The sequence below is a fragment of the Gracilinanus agilis genome, chromosome 2, assembly GCF_016433145.1.
Source record: "Gracilinanus agilis isolate LMUSP501 chromosome 2, AgileGrace, whole genome shotgun sequence".
NCBI classification, from domain to species: Eukaryota; Metazoa; Chordata; class Mammalia; order Didelphimorphia; family Didelphidae; genus Gracilinanus; species Gracilinanus agilis.
The window spans coordinates 647,984,032-647,999,869 of record NC_058131.1 but is presented as its reverse complement, the minus strand read 5'-3'; the positions used below and the strand labels follow the sequence as shown (position 1 = coordinate 647,999,869).

The 15,838-nt window shown below is 42.0% G+C and overlaps 1 protein-coding gene across 1 annotated transcript; it reads right to left on the bottom strand.

Annotated features, from left to right (window-relative positions):
• Positions 1-4,723: 4,723 nt before the first annotated feature.
• Positions 4,724-6,228, bottom strand: LOC123234296 (proto-oncogene FRAT1-like). Its single transcript, XM_044660210.1, has one exon. The coding sequence runs from the start codon at positions 6,226-6,228 to the stop codon at positions 5,320-5,322; it is 909 nt and encodes a 302-aa protein (XP_044516145.1). The 3' UTR covers positions 4,724-5,319.
• Between the last annotated feature and the right edge of the window lie 9,610 nt (positions 6,229-15,838).

Sequence of the window (15,838 nt, the reverse complement as noted above, 5' to 3'; positions counted from 1 at the left end):
ACTTCTGATACTAGCTGTGTGGCCAGGGGTAAGTCACTCAATATCTCTCTCGATCCCATTTTCCTCATTCATAAAACAGATCCTGAAAGCTTATCTCACAGGACCAAATGAGGTAATGTATGGAAAGCACTCTGCAAACCCTAATGGTCTATAAATGACCTGAATTGGTTAAAGCAAACTTTTGTGGAGGTATGCTTCTAACTTTGCTAAATGTTTTCTGATGTCCTAGCATGATGTAAAGTTCCTCCACAACTTCTCTCTGGATGAAACCTTCATGGGGATCTTTCTTCTTTGCTCTCTTTTATTGTCTGAAATGCTTCTTGCTGTTCTCTAATGCTGTGAGGTCCTGTGCTCAGAATTTCAGCATCAGAATGGACCTGAGTCCAAATTATACATAAACAAAGATCTTTCTACAACCTGGCCCCAACTGTCATCCTGCCTTTGCTGAAAGGCATTCCTTTGGAAGCCCATTCCACTTTTAGGTAGCTATAATTTGTAAGTTCTTCTTTAAATTAAGCCAAAAACAAAATAAAATAAAATATAATAAATTAAGCCAAAAACTTAATTTTTTTTGCAATCTCTGACATTAGGGGCTAAGAAGACATCACTCATTGCTGCTTCTGTTCCACAGCTCTTCTGTCTCATCTTCGCCAGGACAAACATCCTTGGTTCTTTCATGAAACAGATGTTCTAGGAAAACTTGCCATTTCCTTATATACAACATTCCACTCCATGGAATTGGGGTTATTAGTCAGTTGAATTTCCTTCTCTAGCTCATTTTACAGATGAGGAAATTGAGGCAAAAAGGTTAAGTGATTTGCCCAGGGTCACATAGCCAGTGTCCAAGGCCAGATTTGAACTCATGAAGTCCAGTGTTGTCTTCTGTGCCACCTAACTTTGCCATCATACAGGCTGTCCCTGCCATGTCTGAAATGACAACTCTCCTCACTTCTGCCTCTGGTCATCCCTAGTTTCTTTCAAAGCTCAGCTCAAGGGTCACCTCTTACATAAGATCTGTCCGGAATACCCCAAATATGAGCCCACTCCCCAACTGTTTTGTATCTACATTGCATCCTCTGTGTCTGAGAAGCAGTGTTGCAGTGATTAAGTGCTAGATATAGAACTGGAATGATCTAATTTCAATTCCTGCCTCTGATTCTGTATGAACCTGGACACACAACCCCTTGAGGCCTCCCTAACCACATCTATAAGATGGAGGAGTTATACCAAAAGACCTCCAAGGTCCCTTCCAGCTCTAACTCCAAGAGTCTAATCTTTGAGTAAATATCTAAAGACCTTAAATTGCAAAGCGGGTGCATGCCAGTATGCTTTGGAAGAGAAAGTCTCCTCCCTGATGATTCTCTATATCAATGATATCACATGTTGGACTTCATTAAAAGAAACCAAAAACCACTTTGGTCTTCCCAATCCCTAAGCTTTTTGACAGCTGGGAGAATTCCATTTTCTTCGCATCCCCATCACCTGGCATACTGCCTGGCACTTGACTGTTTTGGATTCTTTCTTAGCCATCCTTCATATTGTCACCCTAGTTTTCCTGTTGCACTATTAATAATGTTGCTCCTCATAAATCTTCCATACCTTTACAAAAAAAACATGTCTTAGCAACAACTCTAAGATTGAAGGGCAAGGGCTAGGCAAATAGGAGTAACTTGCCCAGTCACACAGCTAGGAAGTGTCTGAGGTTACATTTGAACCCATGTCCTCCTGACTCTAGGCCTGGTGCTCTATCCACTGTGCCACCTATCTGCCCCAATCTTCCATACCTTCTCATTAGGATAATATGAACCTGATTTTTTTTTAAACCAAAAGACCAAGGATTAGAGATATGGAGTGCCTTGCCCCAAATCACAAGGCCAATAAAATGCAGCTGGTTCCGAAGCCCAAGGCTTCCAATTCTAAGCCCTGAGCTATTTTCACTGCATATGGGCACTCAAGGCCATCCCCTAATTAATTTTTGCTCTGCCCTACACCTCCATGCTGCTGTTTTTGGAATGGACTCGTCTCTATCTGATCTCTCCCTTCTGGGCCCTACTCAGGTGTTTTCTTCGGTTTTCTTTGGACTTTAGCATATGACTTCTCCCTTACAGCTCCTTCTCCTGGATTCCTCCTTTAAACTTCATTACACATCACATTCCCCCCTGCTTATGGGATATTCTCTCACTCCTTGAATGCAGATTAATGTTCATCTTTGTATCCTCATTACTTGGCACAGTGCTTGTAAGTAGTGGGTCCTTATTGTGTACTGAACATAATATCAGAGTCCTATCACAGATAGTTTGGGGAAAAACAGAACAATTTGGGAGCCATGTTATTAATTTAGCCCAAGGGAAAAAGGAGATGGTCCCTCTATATTTTTGCCACGGTCAGGCAATATCTGAAACACTGTAATCAGTTCTGGGGACTGTTTCAGGCTGAACATTGACAAGCTGGATGGTGTTCAAAGACCAGGATAATGTGGGGGGGAGTATGGAAACTATATTATATGTGCAAAATTAGTCAAGGGCAAGGACTTATTAGAGAAGCTTGATATCTTCAGTGTTCCACAAAGGCTTATTTCCTTTGTGATAATTCTTACCTTCAAGTCTGAATGGTAGGGACAGAGGGAATGGGACCAATTGATCTCAGGAACTACTCCCTGCAGAGCATATGGATAGTTGTGAGTAGGACTGGGCTCTCCTTGCAAGACCCAGCTGTGCGTTCATGGCAAAGGTGGGGAGTTGTCCTTTACGGCACGGAGAAATCGAGATCTTGTTTACCCTCTTAGGAATAGATCAAAATACCATAATTTAAATTTGGTAATGTTTGGACTCTATTTTCTGGGCAGCCAAAAGTTCAGTTCCCTAAGCAGATGCATCTAAAGGTACCTGCTTTTAAAGGGCACAGGCTGCTTCAAAACATACCCCCATATGCTTTATAGAGCATCCATGCTATGTTTTTTGAGCCAAGAATATGAGAATAGAGATTAATGTGTCCTTTAACACACTTCAAAATGGCTTACTCCAGCTGAGCCTGGCACCCACACAGCCACACAAGCCAGATCCGGCTGAGATCTGGAATGGGAATGAGAAGATATGTTGGAGGATGCTAATAACCAGAAATGAGGGGGGGGGGTAGTGGAAAGTTAATAATATAACCCTCCCCACCTCCACCTCTGGGGTTGTGGAGTGATTGGGGAACAAATCCCCCCCAGTTTCCAAAAGTGACAGGTGCCTAGCTCTAGCAAGACTGAGGCAGAGCGGTAGGACATTATTGTTTTGATAAATGGAAGGGATTTGATCTTAATTAATTTTGAGCTAGCTCTAGAAGCATTTAGGGGATGAATCTGCCCTAGCCCTTTCCAGGAGAATAGAATGCTGAAGAACACAGGCTAACTGCCATACATAATCCATGCTGGCATGTTTTCATCCCCATGGAAATTTGCTTAGGCTTCCTTTTGCACAAACAAAAACAGAAAACAAAAAACAAGTTTATTTATCATCATAGATACTTCAGTGAAGATAGAATCCTATAAATCAGGACCACCACAATGTCAGACACTCCGCTGCGAAGTGTATGTGTGTGTATATTTATGTATATGTATATACATACACACAAGTCAATAGCTACATCTGGATGATGCCCAAGCCATTGAAATGTCAATTGACAACAAAAACAAGTGTTTGTGCCACCTTAAAGGAAAATGCTTGCAAGAGGGTCACATTTTTGGAATGTTGAATTCGCTCCAAAAGGTGAGGGGTAAGATGGAGAGGACACAAACTCTTTTCATGCAGGGGTGCTGCAGGAGATACTACAAATATTCTTAGAGACAAACATTCAAATGGGCCCCTTTCCCTTAATGCTGGTTTCCCTACTCATTGCCTCAAAACATAAACAAGGAAGGAAGAATGGCCTAGAAAGGAAACCATGTAGTGACCTGCAATATGATGTCAGGTTGTAAAACATGGTTTTTTGCTCCCTGGCCAAAAAAGGAAGAGGTGACCAAAGCTGGACAGTGTCAACACACACAAGTCCCTGGACATGTGCATGCACACAGGTACACAGCTCTCTCCCTCCCAACTAGTAGTTACAAGCACAAAGGTGCATGTCCTCAGGAGACTCAGCAGTTTCAAAACACAGGGCTCCCTAGGAGACACAGAACTAGCCAGTATTTACACTTACTCTCTTGCCCAGAGAACCACAGCATCATTCGTGGAAAACCAGGATCTTAAAAAGATGGCAAGGCCTGATTTCCAAAAGCCACTTGAGACAGGCAGCCCACGGAGCCTTGAATTCTTCCTTCCCTCTTCTCATTCCCTACTCCAATCTGGGGTGAGTATTCCCCAGTTAGCCTTAAAATATTCTTATGAGTTAGCCTTAAAATCATCAGTATGTTGCAATGCAAGGGCAGGAGGAGGCGACTGGCAAGTGATCTGCTTTAAGGCACCCCACCCAGGCTTTTCTCCTTTTCTTTTTGCTCACATTTACTGAAGTTACTCTTTTCATAGAATAATAAGTTTCTACAATAAGTACCAACAACTCAGCAAGAACCAAATCTAGTTTGGAAAATGCTATCAAGTCAGGTGAAGATGTCTTATTGTTTCTTTTTACCACTCTCAACCCTCCACCTCCCCCCACCCCCAACCCCCATTTCTCCCTTCCCAATCCCCCTCCACCCCCAATGAGTCAAAGAAAACCACCAGTAGTGACAACAAACTGGGTCAAGTCAAAGCAGGTAACTGGAATAATTCTCCATTCTGAGTTCATCCCTAATGGTAAGCTCAGGAGGATAGAACATGTGCTAAGGGAGCCAAGAAGGAAGGTGCACCTCCTATTAAAAGGCCAGTTAATATTGCACAGAGGGAAAAACAACTCTGCTCCAAAAGCACCCAGAGAGGTGGCCAGTGAATGAATCCTGCAAAAGGTGTGTGCTGCTGGTCACATGGCAACCAGGGGAAGTGCTGGGGATGGCTCAGTGCAAGTCAGCACCACGAATGACAAGATACAGGGTATTCACGGGTCAGTGGTCTGTCTATAAATAGGACAGTCATCCTAATTAAACTGAGGGGTTCTGATTTTCAGCCCCGTGAGGCTTTTTTTTTTGCCAGGCAATCCCCTCGCCCCTCCAAAGCCCCCCATATCCACAAATCTAGAGTTCTGTCACCATCAGCGCTCCTCTTCCCTGGAACGTGGAAAAAGAGAGCCCATCTTTTCCCATTGCCTCGGCCTCCCTGCTCCCCTCTCAAGTTCATTCCTGTCAGTCTCTGGAGCTTCGGCTTTCGGATCCTCAGCCTCTTCTTGCCCCTGAACCTGCTGGGCTCACTAGCTGCTTGGGACCAGGATGCCGTCTGCAAATCTGTGCGCTAGCCGCCTCCGGAGGCCCTCCGGGTTGGAGCAGGCAGGTCGTCGAGGGCTGCAGGGAGATAGTGTCCCTTCTGCATTTGCCTCCGGCCCGGCTACGGGTAAAGGCGGAGGAGGGGCGGGCGCTGGGGGGAGCGGGATCCGAGCCCGCAAGTGCCGCCTGGGTCGTCGGGAATGGAGTCGCCGCACGGCCTCTTTGATGAGGTTCCCCGAGAGCACAAGCTGCTGCAGAAGCTGGTGGGGGTCATCCTCTCCGGCCCGGAGTCCCGGTTGCCCTCGGTACCGGTACTGGTGGTGTTGATGCTGCTGCTGCAGGCGGCGGGAGGCGGCGGCGCCCCGAAGCCAGGCGCGCCGGCACGGACCCGGTAGCGGCTGCGGGAAGCCCCGCTTGCAGGCGTCCGGGGCAGGGGCGCTGCTCCGGTCCGGGGTCCTCCCAGGGGCGCAGGAACCCGACGGCACCCGAAGCGGCTGCGGCGATGGGTGCGAGGCGGCGCCCACGTCGCTCGCCCAGGACCCCGCGCACTGCAGGGGCGCCGGAGCCGGTCCCAATAGCGGTGGCAGCAGCAGCTGCAGAACTGGGGGCCGCAGTGGCGGAGGCGGCGGGGGAGGGGGGGGCGGCTCCTTGCCCGCCAGGGTTCCTCGGGGGGCGGGCCGGCTCCCGTGTGCTCCCGCGTCCAGCTGCAGAGCCTCTCCGATCTGGGCCACCAACTGGTCCACGTCCCCCGAGCCTCCTACAGTCACGGACCGCGGTAGCACGAGGAAGCTCTCTTCTTCCTCCCCCTCCCCCTCGTCGCCGTCCTCCTCCCCCTCCTCTCCAGCCGCCGCCGCCTCGTCGTCGTCGTCGTCCTCCTCCTCCCTCCGGCACGGCATGGCCTCAGTCCGCAGCCCAGACCCCGGAGCTTCGCCGCCGCTATTGCTGCCGCCGCAGCCGCCGGGGCTACTCCTCGCTCGCTGCCGGGTTCCGGCGACAGCCCCCCCAAGAACAAGGCACTGCGGTCCCCGAGCGAGCCGGCAGCGTGTGATATCCCTGAACGCGCTCCAGCCGCAGCCGCAGCTCCGGGAACTGGAGCTCAGCCGGTTCAGTTCGATTTGTAAACAATGGGTGACGCGGGGCGTTCGGGCGCTACCACTGCTGCAGGGCGCGGGGGGGGGGAATGCGCGGGAATGGGCGAGCTCGGCGGTCTGTGGGGGTGCCGGGAAGGCCTGCTGCGGAAGCTGCCTTGGGCGCGGCTGCAGGGCTGTCTCTCTACCCCAGACGCCAGGCCCAGGGAGGTGCAAACTTCCGGGGTACAAAACCTTGGCGCGCGCCTTCCACCTCGTGTTCGCTCCGCTTGGACTCGTCCTGCCCCCTCCCCCTGCCTCCCGTGGGGGTCGTGGGTTTAGGGCTGGGATGTAGAGTCTCTGGGTTTGGGGTTAATGGGTATAATGGGGGAGGGGGAAATGCTGGTTGTTGGGCGGTGGAAAGGGCGAGGCAGGAGGAAAACAAGACCAGCAGACCTGAGAGAAGGAAAGGGGCTCAGTGTGGGGTGGAAGGGAAAGAAAGCCAAGAGAGTGTGTGATTAGAACACTTGCTATCCCTTACCTCCTTTTCCCAGTGCAAACAAGGAGCCGATTTTCCCTGGGGACCTGAGAGAATCTCGAGACAAGCTCTGCCTCTGGGGAATTGTTCTTACCAGACCAGGGGTGGTGAGCAGGAGCTGGGAAGGGTTTGGGGTGGGAGGAAGTTGTGAATCCATCGGACTTGCTACTAAATAGCTTTGTCTGAGACTGTTCCTGGCTCAATAAATGTGAGACTATCGTGCAGTCATTGCAATATGGATGTGGAGGGATAAAAAATATCCAAGAGTAAATGATGACAGTAGAAATAAAGGGGAAGAGTGAATAGGCGACATGGAAGATCATTTCCAGTCATAGGTTTAGAGCTGGAAGATGTCTCAGGAGGCATCTACTCCAACTCCCTCATTTTGTAGTATATTAAGGCACACACAGAGAAAGTGCCTGTCCAAGGTCCTGCAATTAGTGTCAGAGGTAGAATTTGAACCCAGGCCCTCCAACTTTAAATCCAGTAATCTTTTGATAGGATTAAGATTAGAGTTAGGATTTGAATTTAGCATAAGGTTAGAGATGAGATTAGGGTAGGTATGTCATACACTTAGGGATAAAAAATGAGGCCCTTTCCTTCCACAGCTACTCAAGAAAACCTTAAAGAAAAATGCTAATTGAACCCAAGTCCAACAAGAATTCTTAGAAGAGTTAAAGAAAGCAACACCAGTAGTAGATGAAAAATTGTGGAAAGAAATGAGAGATGCAAGAAAATTATGAAAAAAAGAATGAACAGCTTGGTAAGAGGAACAAAAATATACTGAAGAAAATAAAACTTAAAATGGAAAGAAAGAAAATATCAACTTAAAAAAAAAGAATTGGCCTAATGGTAAAAGAGGCAGAAAAATTCATTGACAAAAAGCACTTTGAAAAAGTATAATAGACTAAAAGGAAAAGAAAGTACAAAAGCTAATTGAAGAAAAATAATTCCTTAGAAATTAGATGTGGGCAAGTGGAAACTAATGATTCCATGAGACTTCAAGAAACAATTAAAGTCAAAAGAATGAAAAATAGAAGGAAATGTGAAATATCTCATCAGAAAAACAACTGATTAGGAAAATAGATAGAGGAGAGATAATTTAAGAATTGTTGGACTATAATAGCCACAATCAAAAGAAGAGCCTAGCCATCATGTTTCAAGAAATTAAATGGAAAACTGCTTCACTAGTTTACATCCAGAGGATAAAAGAGAAACTGAAAGAAACCACTGATCACCTCCTGAAAGAGATCCAGAAATGAAAACTTCCAGGAATATTATAGTCAAATTCAAGAGCTCCTAGGTCAAAGAGAAAATATTATAAGCAGCCAGAAAGAAGCAATTCAAATATTTTGAGAGCCTTAGGATCATACAAGAATTTAGCAGCTTCCTCATTAAAGGAATATGATATTCCAGATGGCAAAGAAGCTATAATTACAACCAAGAATAACCTACCCAGAAAAACGGTAAAGAAACATATCACAAAGGGAAAAATACAGAGTTAATAAAAAATAGAGGACTTCTAAGCATTCTTGATAAAAATATCAGAGCTGAATAGAAATTTGACCTTCAAACAGGAGACTCAAGAAAAGCATAAAAATGTAAACATGAAAGAGTAATCATAAGGGACTTAATGAAGACAAATTGTTTAAATTCCTATATGAAAAGATGATGAATGTAACTCTTAAGAACTTTTTTTTATCATTAAGACAGGGTGAGAAAGAGTAATGCACTGGGAGAATTGGGAAAGGAAGAGGTAGAATAGGGAGAAATTTCTCACATAAAAGATGTACAAAGAAGAACTTTTATAGGAGAAGTTACCAAAAATACTTGAACTTCATTTTCATTGGAATTAGTGACATGGGCATTGTGCAGAGATGGCAGGGACCCTGTACCCCTTAACTCAGGCGGGCTGTGAACAGGGGAAATCCCTTCCCCCTTCCTGCCCTTGTGACCCCCGAGGCAAAGACCATTATCCTTGGAATTCCTTTAGGTTGAGATAGACAAAGAGATACACCTCCTCAAAATCATCAAGTTGTATCTCAGACATCCATCTGTCCCCTAAACTATGAGGGTCACCCCCTATGTCTCCAGGCAGACCCCGATCAGATGACCAAACCCCCCCACCGAATACCTGAGTGTTTACCACTCTAGAATCACATCCTCATCATGACACAGCGTCACATCCCCACTGTTGTAAAAGTATATAATCCCCAGGATTGAGGGATTCAGGGGAGCAGCCTCCCATGGTTGTTCCACGAATGCTGTCTTGCTGGCCATTGATCCTTATCTTGCTAATAAATCTTCCTTTTTAATTTTAAGCTAAGTTTGGAGTCCTCTCATTCTTGAGAATGGTTTCCTTCCTGAACGCAGGGGTTCACCATTTGCTCCCCAATAACATTCGTTCAAAGAGGGAAGAATGTATATACAAACTCAATTTGGCATGGAAATGTTTCCGTGACACAGAAATCTATCTTACTCAGTAGGAGCAAAGGGTGAGAAATATTGGGGGAGGGTTTGACAAAAAGGAAGATGGTTTAAGGGAGGGTATGATCAGAAGCAAAAGAGACTTTTGAAGAGGGACAGGATAAAGTGAAGAATAAAGAGAAGAAAAAGAGAGGAAAATATACAGCAATCATAACCTTGAATGTGAATGAGATGAGCTCACCCATAAAATGGAAATGGAGAGCAGAATGCATTAGAAACCTGAATCCAATAGTACACGTACAAGAGATACAATTGAAACAGAAAGACACACAGAGTCAAAGGGCTGGAGCAGAATCTAATATGCTTCAGCTGAACAAAAACAAAACAAAACAAAAAAGGGGTAGCAATCATTCTCTTAAAAAAGCAAAAGAAACAATAGACTCAATTAAAGGAGATAATTAGGGAAACTTTTGCTAAAAGGCACTGTAGATAATGAAGTGATATAAAAATGTTTATAGTATATTTCCCTTATAAAGGTCCCATTTTTAAAGTATATAGGGAACTAAGTAAAATTTATAAAAAATAAGAGCCATTCTCCATTTGATAAATCATCAAAGGCTATAAACAGGCAGTTTTCAGAAAAAGAAATTAAAACTATCTGTAGTCATGAAATGTTCTAAATCATTATTGATTAGAGAAAGGCAAATTAAAAGAACTCTGAGGTACCACCTCACACGTATCAGAAATGACAAATGCTGGAGGGGATGAGTAAAAATAGGTATATTAATAAACTGTTGATGAAGTAATGAACTAAACCAACCATTCTGGAGAACAATCTGGAAATTATGCCCAAAGGGCTATAAAACTATGCACACCCTTTAACCCAGCAATACCATTATTAGGTCTGTATCCCAAAAGAGAGCAAAGAAAAAGGAAAAAGACTTGTACAAAAATATTTATAGCATGGTGACAAAGAATTGGAAATTGGGGGATGCTCATAAATTGGGGAATGACTGAACAAGTTGTGGCATATGATTGTGATGGAGTACTATTTTGCTATGGGAAGTGACAAGGGAGTGGTTTCAGAAAAACATGGCAAGATCTGTATGAACTGATGCAAAGTAAAGTGAAAACTGGGAAATTATTGTGCACAGTACTGTCCAATGTTATAATGATGACCAACTGCAAAAGGCTTGGCTACTCTGATCAATGCAATGGTTCCAGACATTTCCAAAGGACTTATGATGACAAAATGCTATGGCCTTTCAGATAGAGAACTGATGAATTCCTAGTGCAAATTGAAGTATAATTTTCTCTCTCTCTCTCTCTCTCTCTCTCTCTCTTTTTTTTTTTTTTGCTTTTTTTTTGGTGATATGGCTAACATGGAAATATGTTTTGCATGATTTCACATACATAATTGATATCTTATAGTTTGCCTTCTAAGTAGAAGGGGGTGTTTGGGAGGTAGAGAGAGATTTTGGAATTCAAATTTTAATAAGAAAAGAATGATAAAAAAAGAAATAATAGATTAAAAAAAAATCCTTAACTTCTGCCAAGCTTTAGCTCAGGTGCTGTCTTCTATACATGGCCTTTTAAAAAAATGTTTTCTTTCTTGAAATTACTATTTTTTATACTTTGTATTTGCATACCTATTTTTAATTTTGTATCTTCTTAGTAAAATTCTGCTTCCTGGAGGGTCGGGACTGTTTGTTTTTTGCTTGTATGCTGTAGGGACTAGCACAAGGTCTTCTGGGATCTGGTAAAGATTCAGTAACTTTTTGGCATTTAGATTTCTGATGGAGACTAGCAATTGGACTGGTGGTATATTTATGCTCCTGAAGGCAAGAACTTTTTTAAAAAATTGTTTTTGTTTGGTATTCTTAGCACCTAGAATGGTGCACTTATCAAATGCTTATTAAGTTGAATCGACCCTCCAAAGAGAGTGATGAAACATGGAAATAGATCAAAATCCAGGAGAAGAGCAGTAGGTGAAGGGCAGAACCTTGACTAGAAGGAGCAAGTAAGAACAGATGCATAGAAAGAGTCCAAAGATTCAACGAGTTGGCAAGAATCTTCCTGATGAACAGAAAGAAGACCAAGTAGGACTTTAGTATAGAATCTCACTAGCTGTGCAAACTTAGGAAAATTATTTTTCCTATCTGAGCCTGTTTTCTTATCTGTAAAATGGAGATAATAACATCTATCCTGCCTACCTTACATACAATATTGTTGAGAGGATCAAAACAAGATGATGTTTATAAAAGTCTGATCAACTCAGATGAAATGTCAAATGGTAGATAAAAAGCTGGCTTTGGAGCCAGTAAGACCTTAGTTCAAGTCCTTCTTCTAGGTATAGTAAGTAGCAGCAGTACTCTAAGCAAATGAATTATTTTAATCTGAATAAAAATTACAGAGAAGGTACTGATTGATCTACATAGATAGAATTTCCTCATCCCTACACTAATGAAATCCTTTTCCCTATCTCCTTGAACTCCAAGATTCTTTGCAAATATAAATCAACAAAAATTAAGGATCCGCTTTGGGCCAGTCATTATGCTAGGCACTAGAGGACACAAAGAAAAAAAAAACCCTTGCCCTCAAGGAGCTTATATTCTATCAGGGGAGAGATTATGTACTCATATAAGTACACCTAAAAAATGCAGAATAAAAACAAAATAGACACAAGATAGTCAAATGGAGACAATCCAAAAGTCTTACTGGAGTTGAGCTAGAACTCCCAGTAAAAGGAAAGTTTATTAATTTGGACTGTGGAATAATGTCATCTAGTTAATGAATGGTTAATGTTAATTAACCTAAATAGTTAATGCCTAAATGGAGTCAAGGAAGTCTGATAGAAAAAAGGAAAGAACTCTTGGGAGGCAGCAGCAGGGTTTAATGCAAGGTAGTGAATTTTGTCTTGTTTTTGTTTTTTTCAGCATAAGGGAGACCTAAGCAGGTGTGAAGCTATTTCATACCTATCAACAAATATTTATTGATCTTTAGGATTTTGGCCCAGAATCTTGCATTTTGAAGACTGACTTTGTTAGAAGTCCTTCCATTGCTTTGAAAGAGCAGAACATAGGTCTAGTGAGCAAGCATTATTAGTTAAAATAAGAAACTACCAGAAAGCTAGAGTGAACTTCCCTCCTACTATTGTGATCTCTCCCGTTGGGGGTCTGTCTCTTGGCTTCCTTCTCACTTGAGGTTTCTCCCAAAACCTTAGCTAAGGGCACCTTTCCTAGCATAGGCTCCAAAGGCAACGTTTTAGTTATGGCTCAATCTGATTAGTGCCCTGTCATTTGGAAGGACTGCATTGTTGTTCAGTCTTTTTTTTGGGTAATGTCTGACTTCTTGACCCCAGCTGGTGTTTGGGGATTTTCTTGGCAAAGATATTAGAGTGGCTTGCCATTTCCTTCTCCAGATCACTTTACAGATGAGGAAACTAAGAGATATTCTGGAGGATACAAAAGCATTATAAGAATGACACCAGATTTTAAACTTTCAGTCTAGTTGGGGAAAAATAGCACGTTAAAAATGACATAATCTTGTATTCTCCCTGACTCCAGATCACTATCTCTTTTTCTTTTTTTTTTATTCAAAGATATTTTATTTTTCCAATTACATATAATAACATTTTTCAACATATGTTTTCCAAAATTATAAGATGCAAATTGTCTCCCTCCTTCCCCCTCTCAGAGATGGTAAGCAATTTGATCTGGATTATATATGTGTTATCATGCAAAACATACTTCTATTTTGGTCATTGTTGTAAGAGAATATTCATATAGAACCAAAACCCCAAATAAAAATGCAAATAAGTTAATACGAAAGACTGTATGCTTTAATCTGCATCTGACTCCTACAGTTCTTTCTCTGGATGTGGACAATATTCTTTGTCACGACTTTTAGAATTGTCCTGGATCATTGTATTGTTGAGAGTAGCCAAGTCTATCACTGTTGGTCATTCCACAAAATTGCTGTTACTGTCTACAATGTTCTCCTGGTTTTGCTTATTATTTCACTCTGCATCAGTTCCTTTAGGTCTTTCCAGCTCTTTCTGAAATCATCCTGTTCATCATTTCTTATAGCACAATAGTATTCCATCCCCATCATATAGCACAGTTTGTTCAGCCATTCCCCAATTGATGGATATCCCTTCAATTTCCAATTCTTTGCCACCACAAAAAGAGCAGCTATAAATATTTTTGTACAAATAAGTCATCCAGCCTCCCCTTTTTAAAAATCTCTTTGGGATGCAGACCTAGCAGTGGTTTTTCTAGTTCAAAGGGTATACATTGGTTTATAGCCCTTTGGGCATAGATCCAAATTGCCTTCCAGAATGGTTGGATCAGTTCATTGCTCCACCAGCAATACATTAATGTCCCAATTTTGCCACATCCCCTCCAATATTTATCATTTTCCTTTCCTGTCATATTGGCCAATCTAATAGGTGTGAGGAGGCACCTCAGAGTTGTTTTAATTTGCATTTCTCTCATCAAAAGTGATTTAGAACATTTTTTTCATATTATTATAGATAGCTTTGGGCTTATTCATATACTTTGACCATGTATCAATTGGGGAATGACTTATATTTTTATAATTTTGACTTAGTTCTTTTTTTTTTTTTAAACCCTTACCTTCTGTCTTGGAGTCAATACTGTGTATTGGCTTCCTAGGCAGAAGAGTGCTAAGGGCTAGGCAATGGGGGGTCAAGTGACTTGCCCAGGGTCACACAGCTGGAAAGTGTCTGAGGCCAGATTTGATCCTAGGACTTCCCGTCTCTAGGTCTGGCTCTCAATCCACTGAGCTACCCAGCTGCCCCCTTGACTTAGTTCTTTATGTATTTGATAAATGAGACTTTTATCAGAGAAATTTTTTATAAAATTTTTTCCCAGTTTGTTGTTTCCTTTCTAATCTTGCTTGCACTGGTTTTGTTTATACAAAACCTTTTTAATTTAACCGTCAAAATTAATTCAATCTATATCTTATAATGTTCTTTATCTCTTGAAGCATTTTTCTTAAATCCTGGCTATACATATTTTTTTCTAAAGTTTTTTTTTTTAAAGTCTTTCTGTAAAGTCATGTTATCCAACTTCCACTATGTCCTCACTATTTCACATCTCTGACTCCCTCACAAAATTATAGAATTTTGAATTTAGAAGGGACCTCAGTGGCCATTGTGCAAGTAGAAATTTCTTTCATCCGATTCACATTTACCCAGCATCCTTTTAAGTTACACGCTCACTTTATGTCATTACATTTGAGAGATAAATTTTGCTGAAACCCAATCAGGGGGCTCTTTTTGGGCGTTTGCTTTGGTAAAGCACGGCAGGTGTGGTTCTCTGGTTCTGTGCTCTGCTCACTTGGCTGAAGGAATCCCTTTCTCTCTCACTTTTTTATTATTAAATCCTATAAATTTAAATACTTGAAGTATTCATTCAATTTTACTCTCACACCATCTAGTCTAGGGAAGGAAATCCCCACTAACAAATTAGTTATCCATCTTTAGCTTGAAGACCTCTAAAGAGGAGAAAATCAATCATTTCTTTTTTTTTTTAATTCAAAGATATTTTCCCAATAACATGTAATAATAATTTTCAACATATGTTTTTCAAAATTATTAGATTCAAACCATCTCCCTTCCTCGATTCCCTCCCCCAACTCTGAGAGGGAAACAATTTGATCTGGGCCATAGAGGTATTATCATGGAAAACACATTTCCATATTGGTCATTATTGTACAAGTACATAAATACAAAACCAAAACCCCTAAAATAAAATGGTAAATACATTGAATTAAAAGTTAGTATGCTTTGATCTATATCCATTCAACTCCAATAGTTCTTTCTTTAGATCCACCACTTCTTGGGGCAACCCAAGACACTACATTTTTGGACAGCTTTAATTGTCAGGAAAATTTTTTTGACACAAGCCTAAATTTGCTTATTTACCAACTTCCTGTTTCTAATTCTGACCGTTGGGGCTAGAGAAAGAAAGCTTTCATATTTTGCCTTCAGTCTTCTCTTCTCTAGGTCAAATATACCCATCTCTTTCAACTGATCCTCACGTAACATTGCTGTAAGACCTTTTTATACTGGTTGCCCTCCATTGTACACTCTCTAGTTTATCAATAACTCTCTTAAACTGTAATACTCAGAACTGAACACAGTGCTCCAGATGAGATCTGATAAGAGCAGAGTACAGTGAGATTATCACTTCCCTATTCTTGGAAGCAATGTCTCTTTTATTGTACCCAAAATTGAAATTTTAATTTTTTTTTTTTTGGCTGATACAGTTCACTCTTTACTGAAAGTCAATTAATCAACATTTCTTATGTATCTATCATCTGCCAGTCATTGTGCCAAGCCCTGGAGACCCAAAGATAAAAGGGATGTCCCTGCTTTCAAAGAGTTTACTTACATTTAAAAGGAAGCGACAACAGGCACTCATCATCTTGGGAGGGGCTTTACTAGCA

Bases quoted from the DNA above. Each gene is read 5' to 3' on its own strand.
- LOC123234296 (XM_044660210.1), bottom strand. From the start codon at position 6,228: ATGCCGTGCCGGAGGGAGGAGGAGGACGACGACGACGACGAGGCGGCG.